We start from the raw sequence: 23,288 nt of genomic DNA on the forward strand, positions 1-23,288 counted from the left end.
TTTAGGTGGGGTACTGGCCTGACTCAGTCAGAATTATTTGGAAATCCCCATCTTCTGCGGCGACGGGGAACCAAAACCGAAAGGCTTCTCAGCAGTGGTACCCGTAGCGCCATCTCGTACCAACCGGAGAAACCCAGCTGCCCTAAATTGGTGAGCAAATCATCTTTACTTGGTGCTGTCTGCTGCGAAGCAGCGCAAGACATCACCGAAAATGCAGTCGTACAGCGATCAAGAGAAGGCCATGGCCGTGATTTGGATGCGAGTCCAAGTCCTCCTACGCCGCCCTCCCCGGTAGTACGGCCGTGCCGGTAGAGGGCTCGTTTCTCCGGTTGGTACGAGATGGCGCCACGGGTACCAGTGCTGCGAAGCCGTTCTGTTCTGGTTTTCCGTCGCCGCAGACAATGGGGATTTCCAAATAATTCTGACCGAATCAGGCAAGTACCCCACCTAAATTGGCATAAAACAAAACTGACCGCCAAATGCAACCCCTGTGCGAAATTTGAGCCCGAACAAACGTGCGATTAGGCCGAGAGAATTTTTTTTTTCGATTTTCTCTGATTTACGCAACAGTCGGTACACGACTGAGAAGAAAAACGTGCATCTGTTACTTTTGACAAAGACTGTACATCCAGAGAACACACTTAATTATGCACCAACTTATACCCAATTTATGAGGCTCTCATGCTGGGGCCAGTGGCGCTTGCCCACTGAGCACAGTTATTTATTTTAATTTCAGCTGCAGTGGTGGTAGAAATGATGAATACATTTTAGTACGTTAAGCTGCTGATAGCTCTTATTATAAGAACCACATTAGTTCTACCTTGTTTGTGGAATATGCAAACATTCATTGGATAAATTAGGTGCAGTTGGGCGGATCAATTGGATGCAATGGATATAAGACCAATTGGGTTCACCAATTGGAAACCCAACTTGTCCAATTGCTTAGTACATTTGGACCACCATTCCAATTGGAACCAGTTGGAAATCGAAATGGTTCCAATGGTTTTTTTTTTTTTATTGGGTTGGTGATAGCCAGCCTACCCTGGCATGTATTACAACCACGACAAAACACTCTTACCTTTCGTTATTGTCAATTGCTGTGCTCGGGACGCGTTCATACGCAGTACGCGCTGATCTTACGGTGATTTTCATTTTCATTTCAAATTTGAAACCGGAAGTAGCTGGCAGACGATTTTCCCCACGGTCCTTTGCGTTCACTTCGAAAGCGCGCCTCGTACAGTGACAAAACTTCAGAGGACATAAATTAACTTTTTAAAAACCTATTATTTTTTAGCTTGTGGCGTCTCGAGCTTAACGCGACGGCGGCGGTCGAGCCAGGCCGTGCGAGGCGAGCCACATGGCCTCAGCAGCCACATGGTCACACTCATCAACGGCGTTCGTTCCTGTCTGGAGGGTCCGTGGAGTGTGTAGTGTGAATTTCGAACCTTTGTTGCGTGTATTCAAGTTAACCGTTCAAGATGAGCACAGTACTTGAAAAAATAGCGGCCATCGAGGCTGAGGTAAGCTGTTTTTCGCTCCCGACAGCTCTACCAACAGTGGGCTGGCGACATACTAGATGGACCACCGTCAAGTTCTTCCATATATTAAACGTGATAAAAAAGCATTCTTTTAATAAAGCACGCCTCTGTGCATTCCACTCATTAGTTGCTGTTGTGTGCGCCATGTGTTGAGTTTCGAACAGTCCTCGTACTGAGCGTTGCGTTTGTGTGCTTCACTGTTGGTAGACGTGCGTTGTCACGTCTGTCAGGACTTTGGCTGTTAGCATGAACGGGACAATAAACGTTGGGGAAGTACGCAGAACGAAGAAACTGTGACTATAAGGAACGGTGTTATAGCCAGGTTTTCGCTTTTGTCGCCTGGGTGGGTGGGGGTAAGAAGCGTCCATGCGTTTCGGGTAACCACGCGGTTGAGCGCCGTGGTAGCAAAATACCACCGCCTTAAATTATGCATGCCGTGTTGTGGCATATTTTATTGCTGTATTTGCGCGAGAATAGATTGACTCGCGGTCACGCGCTCAGTGGTCGCCGGTAAGATTCAAACTGAGGGAGAAAGTATGTGCAGTAACTCACTGACAGGTGCTAAGCTTTCATAACTAACGTATCTTCACCTCATTAGAGCCGCATAGATGCGAGTTGTGGCTAGAGCGCCATTTGCATAGACGTAGCTCGGTATTTCCCACGTCTCGAAAATGCGTACTTGAATGAGTAGTAGACGCTGTATTTCTTTAAAGTAATTTTTACGTTGTGGTGCAGGCTGATACCTAAGGGGCACAAAAAAAAAAATTGCTGTTTTCTGATGAAACTTCAAGCTATTGCTATTGGCTATTGCTTGTTTACACAAAGCTTAATGGGATGCTTCAGAGATATAAATACTGTGAAGCTAATGTTTCTTTCCAAAGGAATGATTGTGCTTCATGTTCCAGGCCTGCTCTGTGGCGTTGATCAACTGTCGCAAATATTTCGTATTTGGGTGGTGGAATGTTGTCTACACATTGTCTTTTTGTTGGATATTTCTGCTAGGGCATCACGCTGGCATTGAAAAGTTCCCGAGTGCCTTTCCTGCTCAGCACTTAAGTTATGTGAAGACGGTATGCTCAAGGGCACCGTTCTAGCAGTTAGACAGGAAATATATGCATATTCACTGCTAAGACATGACAGAAAAGTGATCATTAAAAAAAAATGCGTACACCTCCTCCCCCTTCCTCCCTCATCATGTTCTCATGCCATGGCTCGGCACAAAAAACTGATGCTTTGGGTCCTGCCTCTTTACTCTTCTCAGAGACAGTGAGGTTCACACAAATGATTCTGAAATGTGGATGCCACATTGAAGCACTATAGCCTGTGGTTCTTGAAACAGGGAGCCTTGCACACACTTTCATATGGAAAAATAATATGGATGGGCAAAACAACTACCAAATGTGAACTTCAAAGCTATGAGAAACAATTCCCAGAAGGTGAACAGCTAAGGTCCCTGAAATGTAAAGTAAATTTGGAGAGATGTCACTTTCATGGTGCAGCAGTGTGGAATAGGTGTGAGTAATAGGCTAGTGCCCCTTGCTGTTAGTGGTTGAAGTATAGTAGTAGCTGTTGGAGGCACCTTGGCATTGGGTGGAAGCCGTGAGGACCATGGCTTCCTCCCGTTAACCTTGCTGTGGTAGGTGTCTGCTTTTGAAACTGTGTCATAACATTATATGTTTAGATTAGATCTTCAGGCGCACTGGATTATCTTGGGCGCCTCAATTCCTCAATTTGCTTACATACCCTTGCATGCATTCATAATTGAAGCAGCAGTGTGAAATGAAGACCAAGAAAGAGGACACATGACCAGTGCTCGTCCTCTGTTCTTTTTCCCAGTCGTTTGTTATGTTACAGTAATGTTTCAGTCATAAATTTGTACCAACAAGCCCTACTTTCCATCCTGCCTCACATGGATTCATTAGAATGAGTAGATCTCAAGGTGACATGACAAGCAGGACGAGGAAAAAAGAACATACATCACCCAAGGCACACAAACATGTGCAATCGAACCTGCCACACACACTGTCAAGTATCATTTCCACTCCAGAAAAATTGCTTGTGTTGCAGATATCCAACTTGGATTCACCTTTACTGCTCATTGCTGCAGACATGCAACACAACAGACATATACTATATTAACCATCTAACAAAGCCGCAGCCGCTACACGCTTGTTAAAAACCTTGATGAAGTACTTACAGTTTGAATGGCTCTGCATGAAGCTAGCAATCCCTACTGGCAGTTTACCTCTTTTTTTTTCAATTGTGCACATAGCGCATCCTGCTATGTTCAAAGAGCTATCATTAACAGCAAATCACCTAAAAGGAGAAAAAAAATAACATGCACATTTCTCAACTTAGAAAGGTGAACAGCCTTTTCTCAGAAGTTTAGATGCGCGTACTTGGCCAAACACACAGTGTGCTACTGCGCATGTGCTTCACAGGGGCAAAGGTGGTTGTCCAGCAGTGGACTTAGCACATTCAGCTTATGATGGTAGTGAATTGTAGGTTAACAAGATGTCTGGAATGATGTCTTTAGATTTGTAATTTATTTCCAACATGCGGTTATTGAGGCATGAGGCTGGTGACATATGCATGGTTGGTACTCCTGCGACCCTTGGTGCCTTTGAGCTCTGTTCGAATGAGACTCGTTCAATTGAAATCAAATCCAACTTGCATTCTGTGACATGAGTGTAACTGTTGGCACCTCATTGGCATGGATGGGCAGTCCCTCTGCATTGCTTTCACCGAGTTGGCACAGTAGTAGTAAGTGCACAGCCAGACTTTAATCACATTATTTTGCGTGTTCATTCATTTATTCTATGAAACAGAGTTTCTCCTTGATTTCAGGTTTCATATTAAATTCATCTTTGGAATGCTGAAAATAGAAGACATCTAATAGATCATGCACTCCTCCCTTTACAGATGGCCAGGACCCAACGAAACAAGGCAACTATGGGCCACCTGGGTCTGCTTAAAGCTCGACTGGCAAAGCTTCGGCGGGAGCTAATCACACCAAAGGGTGGAGGTGGTGGTCCTGGTGAAGGTTTTGATGTTGCGAAGACTGGTGATGCCAGGATAGGATTTGTAGGTAAAGTATAGGTTGAGATTCTGTAACTACCTTCGTGAGTTTTGGAAACAGTTTTGTGTTGTTTACTGGAACATGCATGGCTGTCAGGGACAGCTTATGTCCTTTATTTTGTTACTACTATGGGCAAGTTCTGCATATAGTTAGTTTGGTTTGGTTTGGTTTATGGGGGTTTAACGTCCCAAAGTGACTTGGGCTGTGAGGGACTCCGTAGCGAAGGGCTCCGGAAATTTCGAACACCTGGGGTTCTTCAGCGTACACTGAAATCACACAGCACACGGGCCTCTAGCGTCTCTCCTCCATCGAAATGAGACCGCCGAGGCCAGAATCGAACCCGCGTCTTTCGGGTCAGCAGCCAAGCGCCATAACCACTGAGCCACCGCTGCGGCATGTAGTTAGTGATGACCTCATTTTGCTAGGTGATTACAAATGCATCTCACAGAGGACTGTTGAAATGCCTTGCTTATAACCTTGATTCTAGCCCCAGTTATTTGCACAAGACAGCAGAGGGTGTTCTGCATGGCAGCAGGTTGCATGTTGGCTTTTTGTTGGATTTTATTAGCGATGTTGGCAGTGAGGAGAAAAGAGTGACTAATAAATTTGATACTACTATGGGTATTGCTTAGCCTTTACAGATGTAGCTTGCTATTTCTCTTCAGAACTTTAATTTTTCCGTTTAAACAGCTTATGTGGACCTCAAGAAAGACAGTCTGGTTTGCATAAACAGTAATTGTTTCATGGACATGTACAAATTTTAATACAAAGTGTCATAATTGCTGTGAATTGTAACATCGATACAGCAGTATTTGTCTAATGAGTACTCGAGGTGGATTCGGGGGGGGGGATTTATATTGTTTATTTTGAAGGTACACATAAAACTCGTTTGTGACGGAACAGCGCAAAACATCGGGACAAGAGACAAGCGATGTTTTGCGCTGTTCCGTCACAAATGAATAACCAACATGCCCAAGCTTCTGTCCTAACATAAAACTCGAAATGCAGAAAAGTATGGAGTTATTATGGGTGACAAAACGTATGCTCAGAAATAGATACGCCAGCAGGCTTATTGTTTAGTGCAATATTATTTACTTTGCACACAAGAAAGAACACTTGTGATGACATAAAGCGTGCTAAATTCATCTGAAGCTAAGGAATCGTTTCTAGTTGTTGCACACTGCCAGAAAAAAGCCCCGAGTTTGCAATGCACACAATCGTGTACAGAGTACCTTAAAGGGTTAAGGTAGTGGAAGGTTAATTTCAGGTTAAGCTGTCGCAGGTAAATATCTGGGATCTTGCTGCATAAAGCCACAAACAGTGCACACTGTTTTATCTTTCCTGTTGGAAATAGCATGCCTTGGTGTTTCATTTTCCAAGTTTTTGTCAAGAATGACAGTTTATCAAGTTTATAACATTTCGTGATAGCTTCAAAATTCTACGTGGTTGATCCGGACTCCAAAAATGTTATGCACCAGCAGCTCATAGTGACCCTGAATGTTAACTTCCGGCACTGTGCTTTGCTGTAGAAGTGATAGCAAAAACTTGCATTTGCTAAACTGCCTCTACATGTACCTGGGGACATTAGCTACATGCACCATTAATTGCTTACAAAAAGATCTGACAAGTGTGTATGCTTACTCTTTCTGGCCACTAGATGCTGGCCATATGTAGCTGTCTTCAAGCTGCATGAGGCATTTGTGATGCTAGAAAGGCATTCCAGAGCTGGAGTCCCCACTCCTGCACATCACTGCGTTCAGCGAAAAAGCCTTCGAGTATTAAACTCCCAAATTCATGGAAAGTCACATCGACTACAAGGCTAGCCGCCCTTGTTGTCACTCCCAGGATTTCCGTCGGTGGGCAAGTCTACACTCATGAACACACTGGCGGGTGTTTTCTCTGAGGTGGCTGCTTACGAGTTCACCACGCTGACCACTGTGCCTGGCGTCATCAAGTACAAGGGGGCCAAGATCCAGCTGCTTGATCTGCCAGGAATTATTGAAGGAGCCAAGGATGGAAAAGGTCGAGGGCGACAGGTCATTGCTGGTTAGTGGTGCCTCTTTTGCTGCCCTTTTTAGGGAGCATGCGTTTTGTAACCCCATTGTCTTCAATATTGGAGAAAGCTGTGTGGTATGTAAAGAGCAACTTCTTTATTTCTAATCTTTAGATTTATGATAGGACCTGTGGTTAATTGGATGCAGGTCAGGTACTCTGGAAATGTATGTCCAGTTACATAAGCTCGTAGTGTGATACAGTGGGCAGAAGAGCACATCATTGCTCATTGAAGTTACTGTTGGCTGTAACAGTTGTGAGTTTAATGAATTGAGGGCAGGAGTGCCTCTTTGCTGTAGTTTGGTTATACCTGCTGCATGCTCCTGAAAAAAATTGATCATCAGGACTAAAATATAACTGCTGGCACCCTCTTGAAACAACCTAGGCTTCACTTCTATAGATGTTATGTGTTTTTGCATGCTTTCATGTGGTGGGGACAGTAATTAATGCAGCTGTAGATGAAGCTCTGGAACAAGTCTCGTGGGATGTGATACGCGTTTTGGAGTTATAGAGGCAGCTTAGGGTGCTGCACCTCCTGACCACTCAAGCCAAGCAGAAATAGCTGCCATTTTAAGGCGGGGTGTACCACTGTGGCAGTACGAATGCTTCGTTTCAGGCTGTGTTCACGCGAGCATTCTTCGCATTATTCTAGTTCAAACATCACAATGTATACATCAATCGAAAGTTTAATGTACACACTGTTAATCAGTGCATACCACTATAGGTAGCTGCATTAGGAACTCCATAAGAGGTGCTATTGCAGATGATAAAATTGGTAGCCTTGTCGATACGACCTACTTCAGAGAACTAATTTGAAGAAAGTACTTCACTTAGGACAGTTTTGTTTGGCCTGCATGTAGAATGAATGCTTATCTATACACCGTTTCATACATCAGGTGCAACACTGTCAAAGCTAGTGCTCTTGTTTGCGCTGGCTACATCAACAATCGAAAAGTAGTGAGTTGCTTGTGCTGAGCGAAAAATAATGAATGCTTTTCCTGTAGGCTAACTACAAGATGCACCTGTTGTGAGCTTGATTAAATGCGCTCTTATTGGTGATGACACGCTGTCGCTTTTTCGCACCTTAGACCATTTGGCCGTGAAACAAGAGTGGAGTAACACGCCTCCCTTTGTTTTTTCATTGCGGACTACTTCTGTTCCTTTCACAGTGTTGCACCTGATGTGTGAAACGGAGTACAGTACCCAATGGTCTCACAATGTGCATTTGCTGAATGTTATTTGATCGGAGGCCTTTTAAGTATATTAAAGTTTGGCTATTTTGGACACGAATATCTGCTGTGTATCGGGGTGCAAAGTAGCAATATTTTCACCACTTGGGGCGGACAATGTACTAATGCAGTGTGTGAAGTTTCATCTACTTATCTTCAATAGTTTGTTTTTAATTGCCTTTCCAATTTGAAGATTTTCGTAATACTGCCTCACATTTAGTGCACAGAACTAGTAAACTGCTCATTCTACAGCCTAGAAATTGCGCATGGCTAAACTAGAATGGTAGTTCTAGAACCCAATGGGAGTTAAATCAGGCCTAACAATCAGCACAATATTAGTGAGCCTTTAAAGTCAATCTTTTTTCTATATTAAAGGCAATCTTTTTTCTATATGATATTTGCTGGAGATGGCCACCATGCTCTGTCAACACGCGTTCATATCCAATGATGTGAGCTCTGTCTGAGTCCTCTACCTTCTAATATTGTAATAGCGCAAAAAAAAAATGGAAATAATTGGCATAAATGATGGTGTTCATTAGTATTTGCACCCATAAACACTCCTTAGCACGTTTTTGCTGCTTGCGTCACCTAAGCGAAAAGGGCAAAACCAACTAAATTGTGAGTTCATTAAACTGCCAGTAGCAGTGTGCTTGACTTAATTCCTTCAGACCGTTCAAGCCAGTCATCTTTTGTACTCACTTTCAACTTTCTGTGGCACTGCAGCAGAGGCTAGGCAGGAAAGGGAAGGAGACGGCCCTTTGTCCGTGTACTGTGGGGCAGGGGTTGTTTGTTCGAGCTAGGGGTGCGGAGGGGTGAAGGGGGAAGTTGGACATTGGTGGGGATGGGGGGGTGGTTCCTTTTGCCTTTACTTCCGTCTTTTCTTTGTGCGAGTAAGAAAGCCTGCATACAAGTCCTCATTTCTCTTCATCCCACTGTTGTGGCTGTCATACCCAACAATTCAAGACAACAGCATTTTTGTACGGGAAAGAGTTTATGAATGCAGTTTTTTCATATATTGAAAGATTTCGCTATAACAGTCATTACATCTGCAGGTCTCCCATTGACAGGTGTGCATTTTTGCTATCGTCAAAAGCGTTCCCCATTGGTTTTCCGTGGTAGTTTTAACTGCTCGATGCGAGAAATGGAAAAAATTTAAAAGAAAGAGCTTGCTACACATAGGAAGAATGGACGATTACTTTTAAACATTTCCATAAGAGTACCTTACAATTTTTCAATATTCAAAATTTTTATCCAAGAGTGTTGGACGTGATTGCAGTACACTTTTTCAGGGCTACACCTATTTCCTGCCTCAAAATAAGCCAGGCTACAAAGATGAAGGGGTTTTTGCTGTGGAAGGTAACTCAGTAGCAGAATTTTACATAAGGTTCATGAGGATGTTGTTGAAGATTAGCTCCCTCCGCTGAACAAAGAAAGAAAAGAGCTCGTGGTGAACGCACCATGACAATACAGAACGAACGTCGAACATCGAACGTCAGAATGAAGAAAAGTGCAGTCCACCTGCTTACAAGCACCTGTTTTTTGTGGTTCTTACTTTTGCACTCAGTGTCGTATGCATAACACATGCTCATACCTGTGTTCATTTGCACTGTACTGAGGTCGTAAAACGATTTTTTAGTGGCTGTTCTTGTTGCAGTCTAGCCATATATAGCAACACGCATAGTGAAAAAAATATCCGGAGCGTATTTGCACGAATTTTGCAATTTTGCAATTGTGTGTGGCAGGAGCAATAATTTTGAATTTACATGCAAGTTCTCTTGAAATCGTTATGTGAACATTATGGCTTGAGGCGAGCATTCATCTAGTGCTTGTATGAATGTGTAATAAATGTGCCCACTCTTTATGGTATTTACATGGATTGAGCCTTGGGTGTGTTTGACAGATTTTATAAAGATAAATCAAGCTGCGATTACTGCATATATGCAGCGTTATTTCAAGCCTCATCTCTGTTGTTTCAAGCATAGCTTTGACAACTTAGTATTTAAGTGACATGAAATGAAGGTTAGTAATGCTGACCACATTTCTCTGTGGCTATGCTCGTGCAGTGGCTCGTACTTGCAGCCTTATCTTCATTGTGCTGGATGTTCTGAAGCCACTCCAGCACAAGCGGATTTTAGAGCGAGAAGTAGAAGGATTTGGCATCCGGCTAAACAAAGAGCCCCCGGCCATCACGCTTCGCAGGAAGGACAAAGGTGGCATCAATCTGCAGATGATGGTCCGTAAAAGTTTTCATTATATCTGTGGAATTATAGTAGTACCCACAGCTGTAGAGCTATGCGGTGTAAACTAGGCAGGGTTTACAAAGGGATGATTCCTGTTAATGAGCTTATAGTCATGTTTGCAAGGCACATGTACCGTTGCTCTGGATTTGAATACAAATAAATGAAATGGAATAGGAATATATGTTATGTACTATTGCCTGGGTGTGTAATGTAACAGTGATATGTAAATAGTTATGCAATGCACAGTGAGTGTGGTTCTCCCATTCAAAAAGCATGGTTCATACTATTTGCTGGCATGGCCAAACATAGAAAAATGGACGTGTCTACCGATTCATGTTAATTGCTTGCGTTCTTTGGCCCAGCAGTGAGACAAGGGCTCAAGCTTCTGTGTGTTTTGCTTGTTCGTAGAAATGGGTGGTTGGCAGGTTTGAGAAGGCCCTTAGAAAGGGAGCATGAGAGAATTAACATGTCTGTTATGCCAAGGTCTATAACTTGGTGTATTTTGATGTCTTTCTCATGGACTCCCTTCTTGAAGTCAGCCAGGTCTGCTGTAGCTTTGCTTCAGTGATTTTACCAGGGGCATTACCTCTATTTTAGTTGGTGTTGGTTGGCAGATGAGATGGGTGCATATTTTTTAAAGCTGTTTCTTTTCTCATTGTATAGCTGGAAGTTCCACTAGGTGCGGATAATGTTAGGGCAGGTACTGCATTTTGAACACTTCGGACTTTTGAGAACCTCTCAAGACACTCTCAGTGCTATGAAATGAAGTTAGTCATAGTTTTGTCTCCCATAGGGAATGCTTTTTGGTGCCCGCTACTGTCTAGTTCACTGTCCTTGCTGCTTGTGAGACTGCATTCAGAGTAATCTGTCAAATGCAGAATCTCACATGCAGACGCGTAACAGCAAAGGAGCATGTAGCAAAGCATGTTAACTGGCTATATATGAGCTTGTGTGGACATCAACATTCTTTGAACTGTCATTCTAGGTGTATATTGCATCTAAACTGTGTAGGTTGTAAAAAGCGCAAATGCACGTTTCTTGTGTAGATTAATTCACAGAGCATCTGCATTATTTTTTCTCTTTTGTGAAACACACTCACTCATTTATTTTTTCGATCATGTCAAAAAAGGTGCCTCAGTCAGAGCTGGACTTCGACACCGTCAAGACTATTCTGTCTGAATACAAGATACACAATGCTGATATCACATTACGGTGTGATGCCACTTCAGACGACCTAATTGACGTGATTGAAGGGAACCGCATTTACATCCCATGCATCTATGTGCTGAACAAGATTGACCAGATTTCTATTGAAGTAAGTTGGATCCTTTTTGCAGTTATGCCTTCATCAGACATGCACTGTGTAATTGCCATTTTCAAATTTAATTTGCAGTGTACATTGGGACGAGACCTGTTTTTATGGCAGTGAGGGGGGTAGACTAACACAAGTCCTGGGCTTTGGTATAGAGTTTAAGGTGAAGTGAAATCATGCTATGCATACACTGCTGACCACTCTTTGCGATGAAGTCCCATCTTCTGAGCCCCCACTTTTGCAACCACAGTGATAGCTGAGTGGCACAGCACCTGCCTGAAATGGGGAGCACCTATAGTTAAAACTCCTGTGCTGCTAAGAGCCTACCACTTTTTCTGAAGGTTCCCTTAGCCTTGTGCTTTGCTTCCCCAGGGGCAAAATGCTTGAAAAAAGTGCTGTCTGATCTCTTGGACCAAGCCATTTTATGTTTGTGCATCCTTGAATGCTTCGTAAATAGGTGATTCAAAAAAATATCTTTTTAAAATTGCATGTAATCACCCCATACTTTAATTTATCACTCTAATGTACGCTCTTGCCTAGGTTATAGGTGCATACTGTATGGGTCTGCGAGACTGTCCTACCTAAAACGACTGGACCCAGTGCATAACCAAGTTTGTGTCTCTCAACTGGCACCTACTGAACATCTCCCATAAACAGTCTTTATGTAGAAACAAATGAACCACCCTTAGCAGACAGAAGAACAATGCTCATAAGTGCATACATACTGAAAATAAGATCCTACCGAAACATCTATGTCACCGCATAGTTACAAAGTGCAGTTCCAAAACACTGTTCAGGAATAAACCCCAATCGATTAGGCCTTTGCAGCTCTGCTTTGAAGAAAAATGCCAAGAGTATGGAATATTAGACACACTGCCCAATATTGCCCAGAGACCTGATCATCTCCCACCTTGGGACAGCCTCCCCTGTGTACGTGATTATACACTAACTCGCTTTCACAAAAAGCAAACATCACATGAACACATATTACAGGAGTTCTTAGCGATAAACAAAAAATATCAAGATTACTCAGCTTTTTATACAGCTGCTTCTAAAACAGCACATTACGTCAGAAGACAAATGAGAGAAAATGATAAAGTCGCCGCAGTGTACGTCAATTTTCACTGCTGAAGGCTACCCATTTCTGCGGCTGTAGAAAAAATAATAAAGAACATTTAAAAATGTATAATCACAGAACTATACTCCAGAAATGCAATATAGTACCCTTCATAGGAGATATCATACGTACTGTAGTAACAGCTGAAGTAGACACAATAAAGTTCTGCTGGGTACGGGTACCTAATCACCTCGGAATCATTGACAACGAGAGAGTTAAAAAGGTGTTCAACTGAGCTAGTTGGTTCATACTTCATGGTGGTTGATGCAGGAGAGCTATGATGAGGACACAGAAAGGAACGAGTGAACAGACGTGGACGAAGCTACACTGTCAACTGAATTCGTTATTGGAAAACCCCCGCTTTTTATTCCGTTGCCAGTATCGCTTCCTTTATCTTCCAGGGGCATAAAAAGCTTGGGTTTTCCAATAAAGAATTCAGCTTACAGCGCAGCTTCATCCATGTCTGTGTGCTCATTCCTTTCTGTGTCCTCGTCATAATCTTTCTGCTGCAACCACCGTGAAGTATCAACGAGAGAGCCGATACATGTGCCGCTGCAGCCTGTAATGCAAAAATGCGGCGAGTTAATGTGCCGCATAAGGATTGTTTGAAATCTGTACAGAGAAAACTGAAAGCAAAATGGCAGGCTTCTACACTTCTACAACTACACTTAGTGAAGCTGATCGTTGAAGAATGGAAACCATGTAGTCACCAAGAATGCTTCATTTTTATGCCGCCTTCGCATCGGACGCACATATATGATGCGCAACTTCTTTCTCATGAAATAAGATCACCCAAGATGTATGTGTAGGGTGTGTAGATGAGCTCACAATAAACCACATCTTACTCTCATGCGTAAAACTGTAGGAGTGAAAGAAAAAATATTTTACTCAGTTTTACAGTGAACAGATCCCTTTGCACCTAAGCTTGCTCCTAGGAGAACAATCATTTGTCGAAATCTCCTGTGCTTTTGGTTTCTTGAAAGAAGCAATGCTCATAAACCAGTTGTAGTGTTTTAAAAAGCTGTCAGCTCCCTTCCACAAGAAGACGTATTTCTACCTTGCATTTGGCGCATGATGGCCTTAGTTGCCTATGTGCCATAAAACCCAACGCAGCACAACACAAAATTTCTTACTTTAGTTTGCGCTGAACACCCTTTTTTGTCCAAAACATAATCATCTAGAAATTGTCGCCTTTTGATGATAAGCATGAGAATATATTTCTCCTGTGTATGTAACTGATGTGGTGAATCTGATTGTTACCCCAAATAAAAATGCTTAAATTCAAGTGTTTGTAAAAAATTAGACTGACTTAACTAGGAGTTTTAGGTAGTTTTTGGTCCCCTAAAATTCTGGATAACATGGCATCGTGGAAGACTTCGACCAGGATGAGTTGCAAGGAGCTTAGTGAACTTTTAGATTAATTTGTTTGCCATGCACATGGAATCTGCATAATTTATCAGGAGATTATTACTTTATGATATGATTACAGAATAAACTCACGTAGATATTATGGGTGAAAGCATGAAGTATAAAATTAGTAACATACTCCCCCCCCCCCCCCCTTCCCCAAAGAAAGAAAAATTATCCTATTCATATACCACACTTTTGTATTCTTTGCAAGAGCTTGTGCTTAGATTGTGTATTTATGTTTGTAAAAATAGTCTGCCTGCAAACGCAGCGTTTTTAAAAAAAAATTTTCTTTTTTTTCATGCCACGTCGAATTATGTTTCAGGAGCTGGACATCATCTACAAGATCCCACACTGTGTTCCAATCTCAGCTCATCACAAGTGGAATTTTGATGATCTTTTGGAAAAGGCTTGGTCATACCTCAAGCTAATACGCATGTGAGTAAAATAGTGTTAGGCTGAAAACCCTTGGCTTAATATTTTACCCCATGTAAAATTTTGTGTTTAGTGCACTTAGTGTTAAACCACTGTGGGCTGCCAACAGTTAATTTAAGGAAGTCCTGAAGCTCTCATATAACATAATAAGTAAACTGTCTCAATCGTTAGGTTGTGTGCTGACAAACATCTGAGCCAAATATAGCTGCTCTACATGCAGTGGAGAATCTCGAATCTTTCTCCAAAACTTTTTGTCCATTTCCTGCTGCTTCTGCCATTTTTACCCTGGTGTGATGCCATATCCGTTGTTGCCATGTCACAACTGAGAGATAGCAGCTCTTAGCTAGATGCACTCTTGGCATCATGGATCATAGGGTGACGATGGGAGTGGAGGGGCAGAGGCAGACTGGGAGAGCCTTTTGAGCCATGGCCCCAAGCAGGCTGAAATTGAATTGCATGTGTGACAAAAAAAAAAAAGGATATTAAGTGCAGTCACCGGCAGATCACAAGCACCTTGCAGTGCCAGCAACAGTGTGCAGCCTGCAGGAAAGTAGGATTGAAAAAAGGCGAGGGCAGGCCTTGAAAGGGCTCAGGGATAATTTTTCATCACTGCTAACTCCGAAAATACTGAGTGCCTTTAAAGGGAGACTGAAGCACTTTTTTTGAAAATCGTGCTAGCAGCGGCATCCTATAGTTTTTCATGCTGTATACTGGAATATCGCATCCAATTAAGGCAAAAAGAAGCGCGAATTGCCTTTTTTAGCCGAAATATGCGGCCTGTGCCGCGGGGCACTTCGCGCGGCGCGCCGCCGCCTGTGATTGGTCAAGAGAGGTCGTGATGTCACTTTGAGGACTGGAGAAGCTGCCGATGCGGATCCGGCGCTGCGTTGAGTGAAGATCGCAGCTTTCCGTGTCGTTGTAAAAGCGAATATGGCGACTATTTTTTTTACTGACCTCCGAAGAAAAGGATACTATAGTTTGCTCATTCCACGTATCGCCTGAAACCAAAAAAGACAAGCAAAAATTTCTACCCCTAGCACAAGCATGCGCCAGCGTCAAAGACGCGATGCAGACCATGCATAAAAGGTGCCAGCACAACCTCGGCTTGTATTCTCGGAAAGGAAGGGGTGCGAACAATACTCAAGTCAATTGCCACCACCGGACGCCTCCTGGCTCGCCCGGAAGAGCGTCATCCTAAAGAAAAGGCCCAAAGCACTGTGTACAAAAAATCCTGTTCTCAGTACCCGGCGTTGCAGGTTGGAGCAAGAAAGTATTTCAAGGAAACGATGAAGGAGCACAAAGTTGGTGTCAAAATTAGCGAAGCGCAATGGCCAAGCACTGCGAGGCACGTGACCACAACATAGTGACGCAATCAGTGTGCGCTGGAAACCAAGCCAAATACGTGCACAAGGCTGCTGCTTCACTCGTGGCGCGTTCAGCAGATGCCAGAAAATATTAATCACTGCCACGGAAACGTTCCTACTTCCTAGATTTGCAGTTTAGGTTCAGTGAAGTAGTTTGTGTCTAAAAGCCAAGCTAGCTGCAACTCGCCCGCTGCCACAACTTGTTGAAGAAACCGAGTAAGGTTGCGGTGTTTTTTTTGCAAAAACTCGGTTGGCATTCATTTCTCTCATAAATTTGCATCCGAAATCAACGTCGAACGCTTTCATTTTAATTGCTTAGCTACGATTAAACGAGATGCCTGCATATGAAGAGCTTCGATGCTTGCTTGCTTGCTTTGCTTTATTGTGCTTTGTTCTGCTTGCTTGCTTGCTTGCTTGCTTGCTTGCTTGCTTGGACAGGTCGAACCGAGTATAAAATCACTAACCGAACCTTGCTGAGCACGTCTCAGGTGGTCTGGCCGCACTTAAGCTGAGGAGAGCGACACATGCTTGAGCCTCTATAAGGTTTCTTCAGGGGCTAAGTGAGCATATTTCTACTTTTAAAAGAGGCGCTTCTTCGGAATGGTGACACACCTCTCGTGCGCGAGAAAATCGAAGGAACTGTGTCATGGTTCAGCCGCGCCTTTTCGACAGAAATCTCCAGAGGTCACATTAGGGACAAGCTCTGCATGTAGCTGCTCTTACGAAAGTGCTTCGAGCAGAGTAGGTTTGCTTTGGTCAGCTTGAATTCTTCGTCACAGCAGCGAGCGCTTGGGCTGCGAGCTTTTGATCTTGCTAAAAACAGTGGAAGGCGACACAGCCTCGGCCGTATTTGTTCATGGACACGAACGCAGAGTAGTACCTCGTGTTGAATCTGATTCTCAAGGTCGGCTGACACGCTTTGTACGTCACAACGCACGCAGCACGAGAAACAACGCGCGCTGAAAGCTCGCTCGGGTGCGCCGAAGTATCCCCGGCTCCTCAACGTGACGTCACGTTGGCCGACATGGACGAGGTTTCCCTCTCCGCTGTTCTCCTCTCCTACACTCGCGCGGGGCGCGGGAGATTTGAACATCGCGTTTTTAATTGGTGATTGCGCCACTGTTTTAGCCAAAATCGAAAAAATAATTTCACAGATGTGATCAGCAATGACACTACTTCAAAACCCTAAAAAATTAGCTGATTCGAAAACCGCCTCAGTATCCCTTTAAAAAATTTTTCTAATAGTAGTGTCTTGTAGAAAGAATTTTGTGATGAAGTCTGCAATAGGTGGTTACTGCACATATTTTGTAACCAGCAGGAGAGCATTTTACGTTGGTGGTGCACTCGCACACAACCACATGCCAGTGCCTGGAACTTGTGTTCATTGCATCAGACGACTCTCCAGGGGTCAAGATATCTGTGTGGCTTGCTTTGTGTGTGTATGACTTTTTCTACGAAGCATTAGCCTGGAACATGGTTTATATCTTAGAGTTTGAGTGATTATGTGATTAATTCAAGAGTATTCTACCTCACAACGTGGGCATAGTGCTACAGATTGGACTTTGAAACAGTATGATTGAGGACGTGAAGAAGCAGAATACAATGGCAGGAGCAGAATTAATGAGAGAGAAACTAATGTTAAGTAAACTGGCGAAGTAACAGTAGGTTACTGAGGTATTGGAAGTAATGAGGAAGTACCTCCTTTGCCAGAAGTTATCAGGCAGCATGGTTTTCTTACCACTCTTTAGAGCTTCCCCAAAGATCAGAAGATGTTGAAAGGTTTCCTTACCTTACTCAGATTTAGAGCTTGGGGGTGCGGCATAAGTGCTGCACTATACGACTGAGAAGCAAATTGCACTGCCTGGTTGTGCCAAATAATCATGGCATATTCTGACCATCAGAAATTAGTGCGAAAGTAAGAATTGTGAATTAAAGACAACTGGGCCAGTTGGTATCGTGGAATCTGGGGGAGCACAGTGTGAAAGACAGAAAGGAGAGAGAGAGAGAGACACACACACACGCACATGTGCGCCGTCCAAGCCGCAATAGCCAAGCCTATACAAACGACTCCTCCAATTGATGGCGCCTTCCACGGCAGCGGAGAACCAGTTAGTTGTGGCAGCGATGCGTACTCGCTGTCACAGCTAACATAGAATTGCCGGCATCTATTTTAGTCCAAAAATTGGAACTTTTGGATTCCACAGAGTCCGAAATATCGGTCGTGAAAATGTACACATTCCTATGAGATGCGCAACAGTTCCTCAGCGAAGCCTGAAATAACGTGCTAGTCCGAATTATTGGGAGTCCAAAAAATTGGTCTACTCGCCATGGGCTGAAAGTTGCGAGGCTAATGAAAAAGCTTTGAATGAGGCCAAAGACAGCACAGAAAGGAAATAAAAGGCAAATGATACAGTCAAGCTTATGATATATCTGAAATCAAGAGAGGAGATGAGGTTAGGCTGGATGCAAAATTCGCAGATCAGGTAACTGGTGGTTTGTTGGGATAGTGAACAAGGTTCTAAGTGGATGGAAATACAGCCGTGGGAAGCAGAGAACTCATTGGGTGATGTCGTCAAGACGTTTGGTGGAAAAAAGTGGCTGTGGCTAGGCTTGGGTGGTTGATCAGAAATAATTGGGAGCGACCTTTTTCTTGCTGTGAACTTACCTGGCCGATGATGATAACAACTGGTGTTGGTATGATACACTCAGTCCTGGCCACTTGTTTGAGAAGCTAGTTCTTTCACGCTAGGTTAGGTTTGTGAGCCATATGATCAATAGCTGGTTAGCTCAGGCATCCGGTATTATCATGGTTTACTTTGCGCTGCTCATTGTGAAACCCAAATGGCCATAATAGACATATTGTTTCATGGCGGAAGGCACAAGGATGACCAGGGCATAGCACACAGGCCACCAAGCGAGCATATTACAGTAGATTTAATTATTTATCATGCACTGTAGTTATTGAGGCCATGATTACTGGATCAATTAGCCACTTGATAGGTAGGTACTCAGTACTTGATGAAACTGGATTGTGGGGTGATTAAGAGTGTCATGCAGTCGCAGCTAAGAACTAAACCAAATTACGATATGTATTCATACAACAAATGTGGTCATGGAAAACCTATTTAAGCAGTTCATGGCAGAGTTGCAAAAAAATAATTTTGTAATGTGTTTGGTTTGCAAGTAGTATGTGTGCACAGCACAATGTGCAGGCTGTTCATCAATGGCATTATCTGCTGATTTCCAGTTTCAGGAGGTAGAGTAGCACGTCTTGTGTGCTCTATTTTTATTATACTCCTGTTCTTTGTCTCTACTAAGATATCGGTGTGGCAGCCAGCTTGGGAGAGCAATGGAAAAAGCATTGCCCTTCTGTTTATCAGCTGTGATAACTCAAAAGCAATCCTTGAATGTGCAGCTGTGCTCAAAGCTCTGCATGTGTGACAAAGGGGTGATGGCATCCCTAGTGGTTGGCAGGTGGCAAAGTAGGGAGAGGTTGGAAGGAGGCTGCCGTAGAAAGAACCCAAAGGGTGGCCAACATGGACGGAGGAGGGCCTTTATTTTGTCTCAAAGCTGATGTGTTGCATGATTTTGTCGACGAAAAGGCAAGCTGTCACCATCGTCATTTTTGAATGCTTGATCACATTGCACTCATGGGCTATGGAAAAGTTACTCTAGCAGTCGACTGCCACTGCTGCATGTTTTGCGTTCTGTGCCCCCCAGGCTCGGCCTGCTTGCATGTTAGCGCACCACCTGTTGGTCAGTAAATGTATCGTTCAATCAGAATTTGATGACATTATGATCTTCGGCATCATCTTCAACCCAGTTGTGCAGTACAGGATTATCCCTGTACATGAGGCACTATTCTCAGCCTGGATAGGAGGATGGTGGAAGACTTCTGTGACGAGCTGCATCGTACCATTATGGTTTAAATTAAACCCTATCCAGCACCAGCTGCTGCCTACCTGACCCTCTGCTGGGAAATCATAATCAGGGACCGCAGTAACCCGAAGAAAGACAGTGTTACTGTGTGGGATATTTTTATTGCTCACAGTTTTGAGCATATAAACTGGAAAATTATATGAACCGGGAATACTGTAGAAATGAGATTCTGCTTTAGCTGTCCAGGAATTTGTGTGAACTGGGATATATTAACTGGGTTCTAGTGTAGCTACCTGCTGTTCATATGGCTACACTTGAACACCAAGACTTTTTATTATTTTTTTCCCGCAGTGCTCCTTTTCACGTTGTTTATGGAATCACGAGTAGAAAGTAGCCCCGCAACACAGTTTAATTCCCTTTGAGCTAACTCATGTTCTTTGAAGAAGAATACAAGATTAGTAGCTTGCCATGGGCTGGTCTGACATTAAGATTAGAGGCCTAAGTTAGTAGCCAGAGCATAGGGTTTATGCTTGCTTGCATATCACATTTGTACTTTGCCTCACGGAAGCTAAGTGCTGTAGCCAAGCTGTAGCTGGCAACAGCTAATCAGAGGCCCAATTCACAGAGCTGTACACTGGTAAAGAGCATGTGTGATCAGCAGGTGCCCATGCATTCACAAATCTCAGTAGACAATCGAACAGTGGTCATGATGTGCCAGCCAGTCATTAGCTGTTCATCATACTCATGCCATTTTGATTTAGCCCTTGATGAGCAGATAGCTTGTGCGGTTTCTGTAGTGCTGTACAATTTCAGCAAACCATGGTATTGGCATGCAGTTTGATCAAAAATGTTAGCTGCCTGAGAGTTCTGAAGGCTTCTCGTATTTTTCCAAGCCTGAGAAGTTTCGAAAACTTGGTCCCACCTGACATGCTTCAAGAACTTTTTTGATGCTCTTTGCAATTGTGACTGTTACAATTGCACTAACTGTGTTGCTTTGCAGATACACCAAGCCAAAGGGGCAGCTGCCAGACTATGAGGCACCAGTTATTCTCAGCCAGGATAGGAGGACGGTGGAAGACTTCTGCAACAAGCTGCATCGCACTATTATGAAGGAGTTCAAATGGTGACTTTTAGATGTCTTATTTCACTAAAGGGGGGGGGGGGGGGGGGGTTAAATACAATACTCTGCAGAGTCAAGCCTATTTGTTGAAGCCTGTTTTATGAATTCAGTTGTGGCTATTAAGGGACTTGCATATTCAAAAAGCAATTGTTCACAAGCATAGGCTGCACGCAGAGGTGCAATGGGAGGGAGTGTGTTCATAAGTCCACTTTTTGAATGCAGAAGGGGTACGGATAAGCTGGCAAAGTGATTGGGTGGATTATTTCATAAATTATTTTCGGTGCATCTATGAAGCACATGCGGTGCACAGCTGAAGATGTAAAACATATTCTTGGTTGCCTTACTTTTGCACACCTTTCCTGTGGTCTTAAGTGATCTTTAGTGCTGCTATAAAGTGGCTTCCAACAGCGCAATTGCAGCAAAGGACCACTGGGCTGTTGGTGGGTTCAAGGCTTTTTTTTTGTTTTTTTATATGTTTAAATAACTAGGAGCAGGATTACTTACTTGCTTTCAATTTTGAAAAGAGCTTATTTTTATTGAAGCTTTACTGTGCTCCCCCTTCCTTTTTATGTGCCATAGTGCTTTGGTGTGGGGTTCCTCGGTGAAACACAACCCACAGAAAGTGGGAAAGGAACATGTTCTAAATGATGAAGATGTTGTCCAAGTGGTAAAAAGGTAAGGGTAGCTTGTTTTCGATTGTTCTGCAAGCTGCTTGTAGATAATTTTTTTTCGAATTTTGAACTTTTATTTAAGAGTGCCTAAAGTACACAGTTTGGCGTCATCCTTGTGAAAGTGTCTCTCCCTGGCCTGAATTGGAAATGACTGGTTTACACATTCTCAAGATTGTATTTCAGTGTAAAATACTAACAAGGAAAGCAGTACAAGAAAAGGCACTCTATAGAAGTGCTTCTATTTGAATGTTGCCATAGATCATTTTAAAGTTCTCCTTATATGAGCAGTACTATTGGGGCAGAAGTGCCCAGGACGCTTGGCCGCTGGCTCAAATGCATCATTGCATCACCAGAGTCAGTCAGTGGTCCGAGAACGACGCGCCCATTTCACGCACCAAGGGGCACTCTCTGGAAGCGTCTGCTTTGCTTCCCTTGGGCTTGGTGCAATAAGCAGCCCACACCAGCTGGCGCCCTTCCTGGCGTATGCTGCTGCGGGTTGCCAGATGGCTGCTTTGTGTATCAAGCCAAAGGATTGGAACACTGTTCCAGGGACATTCTTGGATGACCGCCCCTTCTAGCAGGAATGGAAATGGTGGTACAAAAATATAGCGCTGCCAGCGATACATTTTGTGTGGGCACTCGCATAGCCTGGGCACTTCTGTCCTCATAGTGGACACATGCAGAAATACAGAAACAATTGCGTGCAGTTTTGGGAGCGCAGTTAATTTGTGTATTGTGCGATGGGTTTTCACCGCGTCAGCACATAATTGTAGCACCAAAATTTTGTCAATGTGTTGACATGTTTACACAAGTTTCAGAAGCAGTGCTGCAGCATAACATTTATTTGTAGCTGTGTATGTTCTATCTCATCTCAGCAGTGTGCGAAATTCTGTCATACTTTTTTTTTTTTTTCAGAGCACAGGTTCTGTGTACTCACCACTTGACCAAGTACAGAATTTGTCAAAAGTTAAGAGCCCAAGGGACATGCTTCTAAGCTGTGTAGTGGAGCTCTAGTAGCACGCATGGAAGTCCTAAGCTTTCTAAAGGCGACGAGAGTTCCTTTCACACAGAAGAAATTTGGAATGCTTGGCGATGCACGAGCTGCACAGCATGGCCCAGAATGCAGCCCCCTGGGTTCTTTACTTTTGACAAATTGTGTACATATTGCGTGTAAGTCTTCAAGCGTTGCTCATTCCATTTGTGTGTGTATTTAGCTGAAGCAGTCGACTGTATATTTTATTTGCAGAGTGTGATGATGATGCTGGTCTCTGGGAAAAACTGCTGACTTGCAAGATGTGGGAACTTGCTACGGCTCAGGCTCTGCCGTACTTGTACAGCTCAAGAGAAAAGCTGATGATGTAAATATGACACAGCCACAGTGTGCCTGAATAAAAGTAATATTTGTGTATACCCTGCTTGCCATTGGCCTGCTTCACCTGGATTTCTGTAGAGATAGCGAAGAATGCAACAGTACTAAAGCTTGGCAAGTTAGTCCAAAAACCTGGCCTTGGTGATTGAAACTGCTGGGTGACAAATGCATCAACAAATCCAAGAGGTTCAAGTTTTCCCTAATTAATAAGATTTTCACCCTCACCATTTTTTTTTAAAGCATATCTATACTTTGCTATTTTCTTTCGTTCAAATTTAAGCAGCGCTAACTTTTAGGACGAATACACATAGGACATGACAGGACGGGCGCTGACTCCAACTACTATGTTTATTGAACACGTTTTTCGTAGAACATATAAGACGACCGTGAGCGCATGCGCATCTGCGACAGACCACAAAAGGAAAGGCCAAGACGACAAAGATGACAGCAAAGGTAGATTAATGAGGGCAGCACGC

General features: G+C 43.5%; 1 protein-coding gene across 4 annotated transcripts in view; it reads left to right on the forward strand.

Annotated features, from left to right (window-relative positions):
- LOC149349743 (guanylate binding protein 128up-like) overlaps positions 1–23,288 on the forward strand; it is a 49,090-nt gene that overhangs the window by 21,186 nt on the left and 4,616 nt on the right. Inside the window, exons 1-9 of one of the 4 annotated variants that reach the window (XR_016290158.1) lie at positions 1,392–1,520; positions 4,461–4,626; positions 6,463–6,663; positions 9,962–10,131; positions 11,268–11,453; positions 14,300–14,412; positions 20,653–20,775; positions 21,352–21,447; positions 22,690–22,801. Coding sequence is in view for 3 of the 4 variants with exons in the window: in XM_089578776.1 (XP_089434902.1) it covers positions 1,479–1,520; positions 4,461–4,626; positions 6,463–6,663; positions 9,962–10,131; positions 11,268–11,453; positions 14,300–14,412; positions 20,653–20,775; positions 21,352–21,447; positions 22,690–22,696 (1,104 nt within the window). In the remaining variant the exon portion in view is untranslated. Of the gene's footprint in view, positions 1–1,391; positions 1,521–4,460; positions 4,627–6,462; positions 6,664–9,961; positions 10,132–11,267; positions 11,454–14,299; positions 14,413–20,652; positions 20,776–21,351; positions 21,452–22,689; positions 22,854–23,288 lie in introns of those variants that run through there. The other 3 variants (XM_089578776.1, XM_089578778.1, XM_089578777.1) reach the window with 3 other exon arrangements.

Source organism: Amblyomma mixtum, chromosome 3 (assembly GCF_055824585.1).
Source record: "Amblyomma mixtum isolate Tamu chromosome 3, ASM5582458v1, whole genome shotgun sequence".
In the NCBI taxonomy this organism is placed as follows: Eukaryota; Metazoa; Arthropoda; class Arachnida; order Ixodida; family Ixodidae; genus Amblyomma; species Amblyomma mixtum.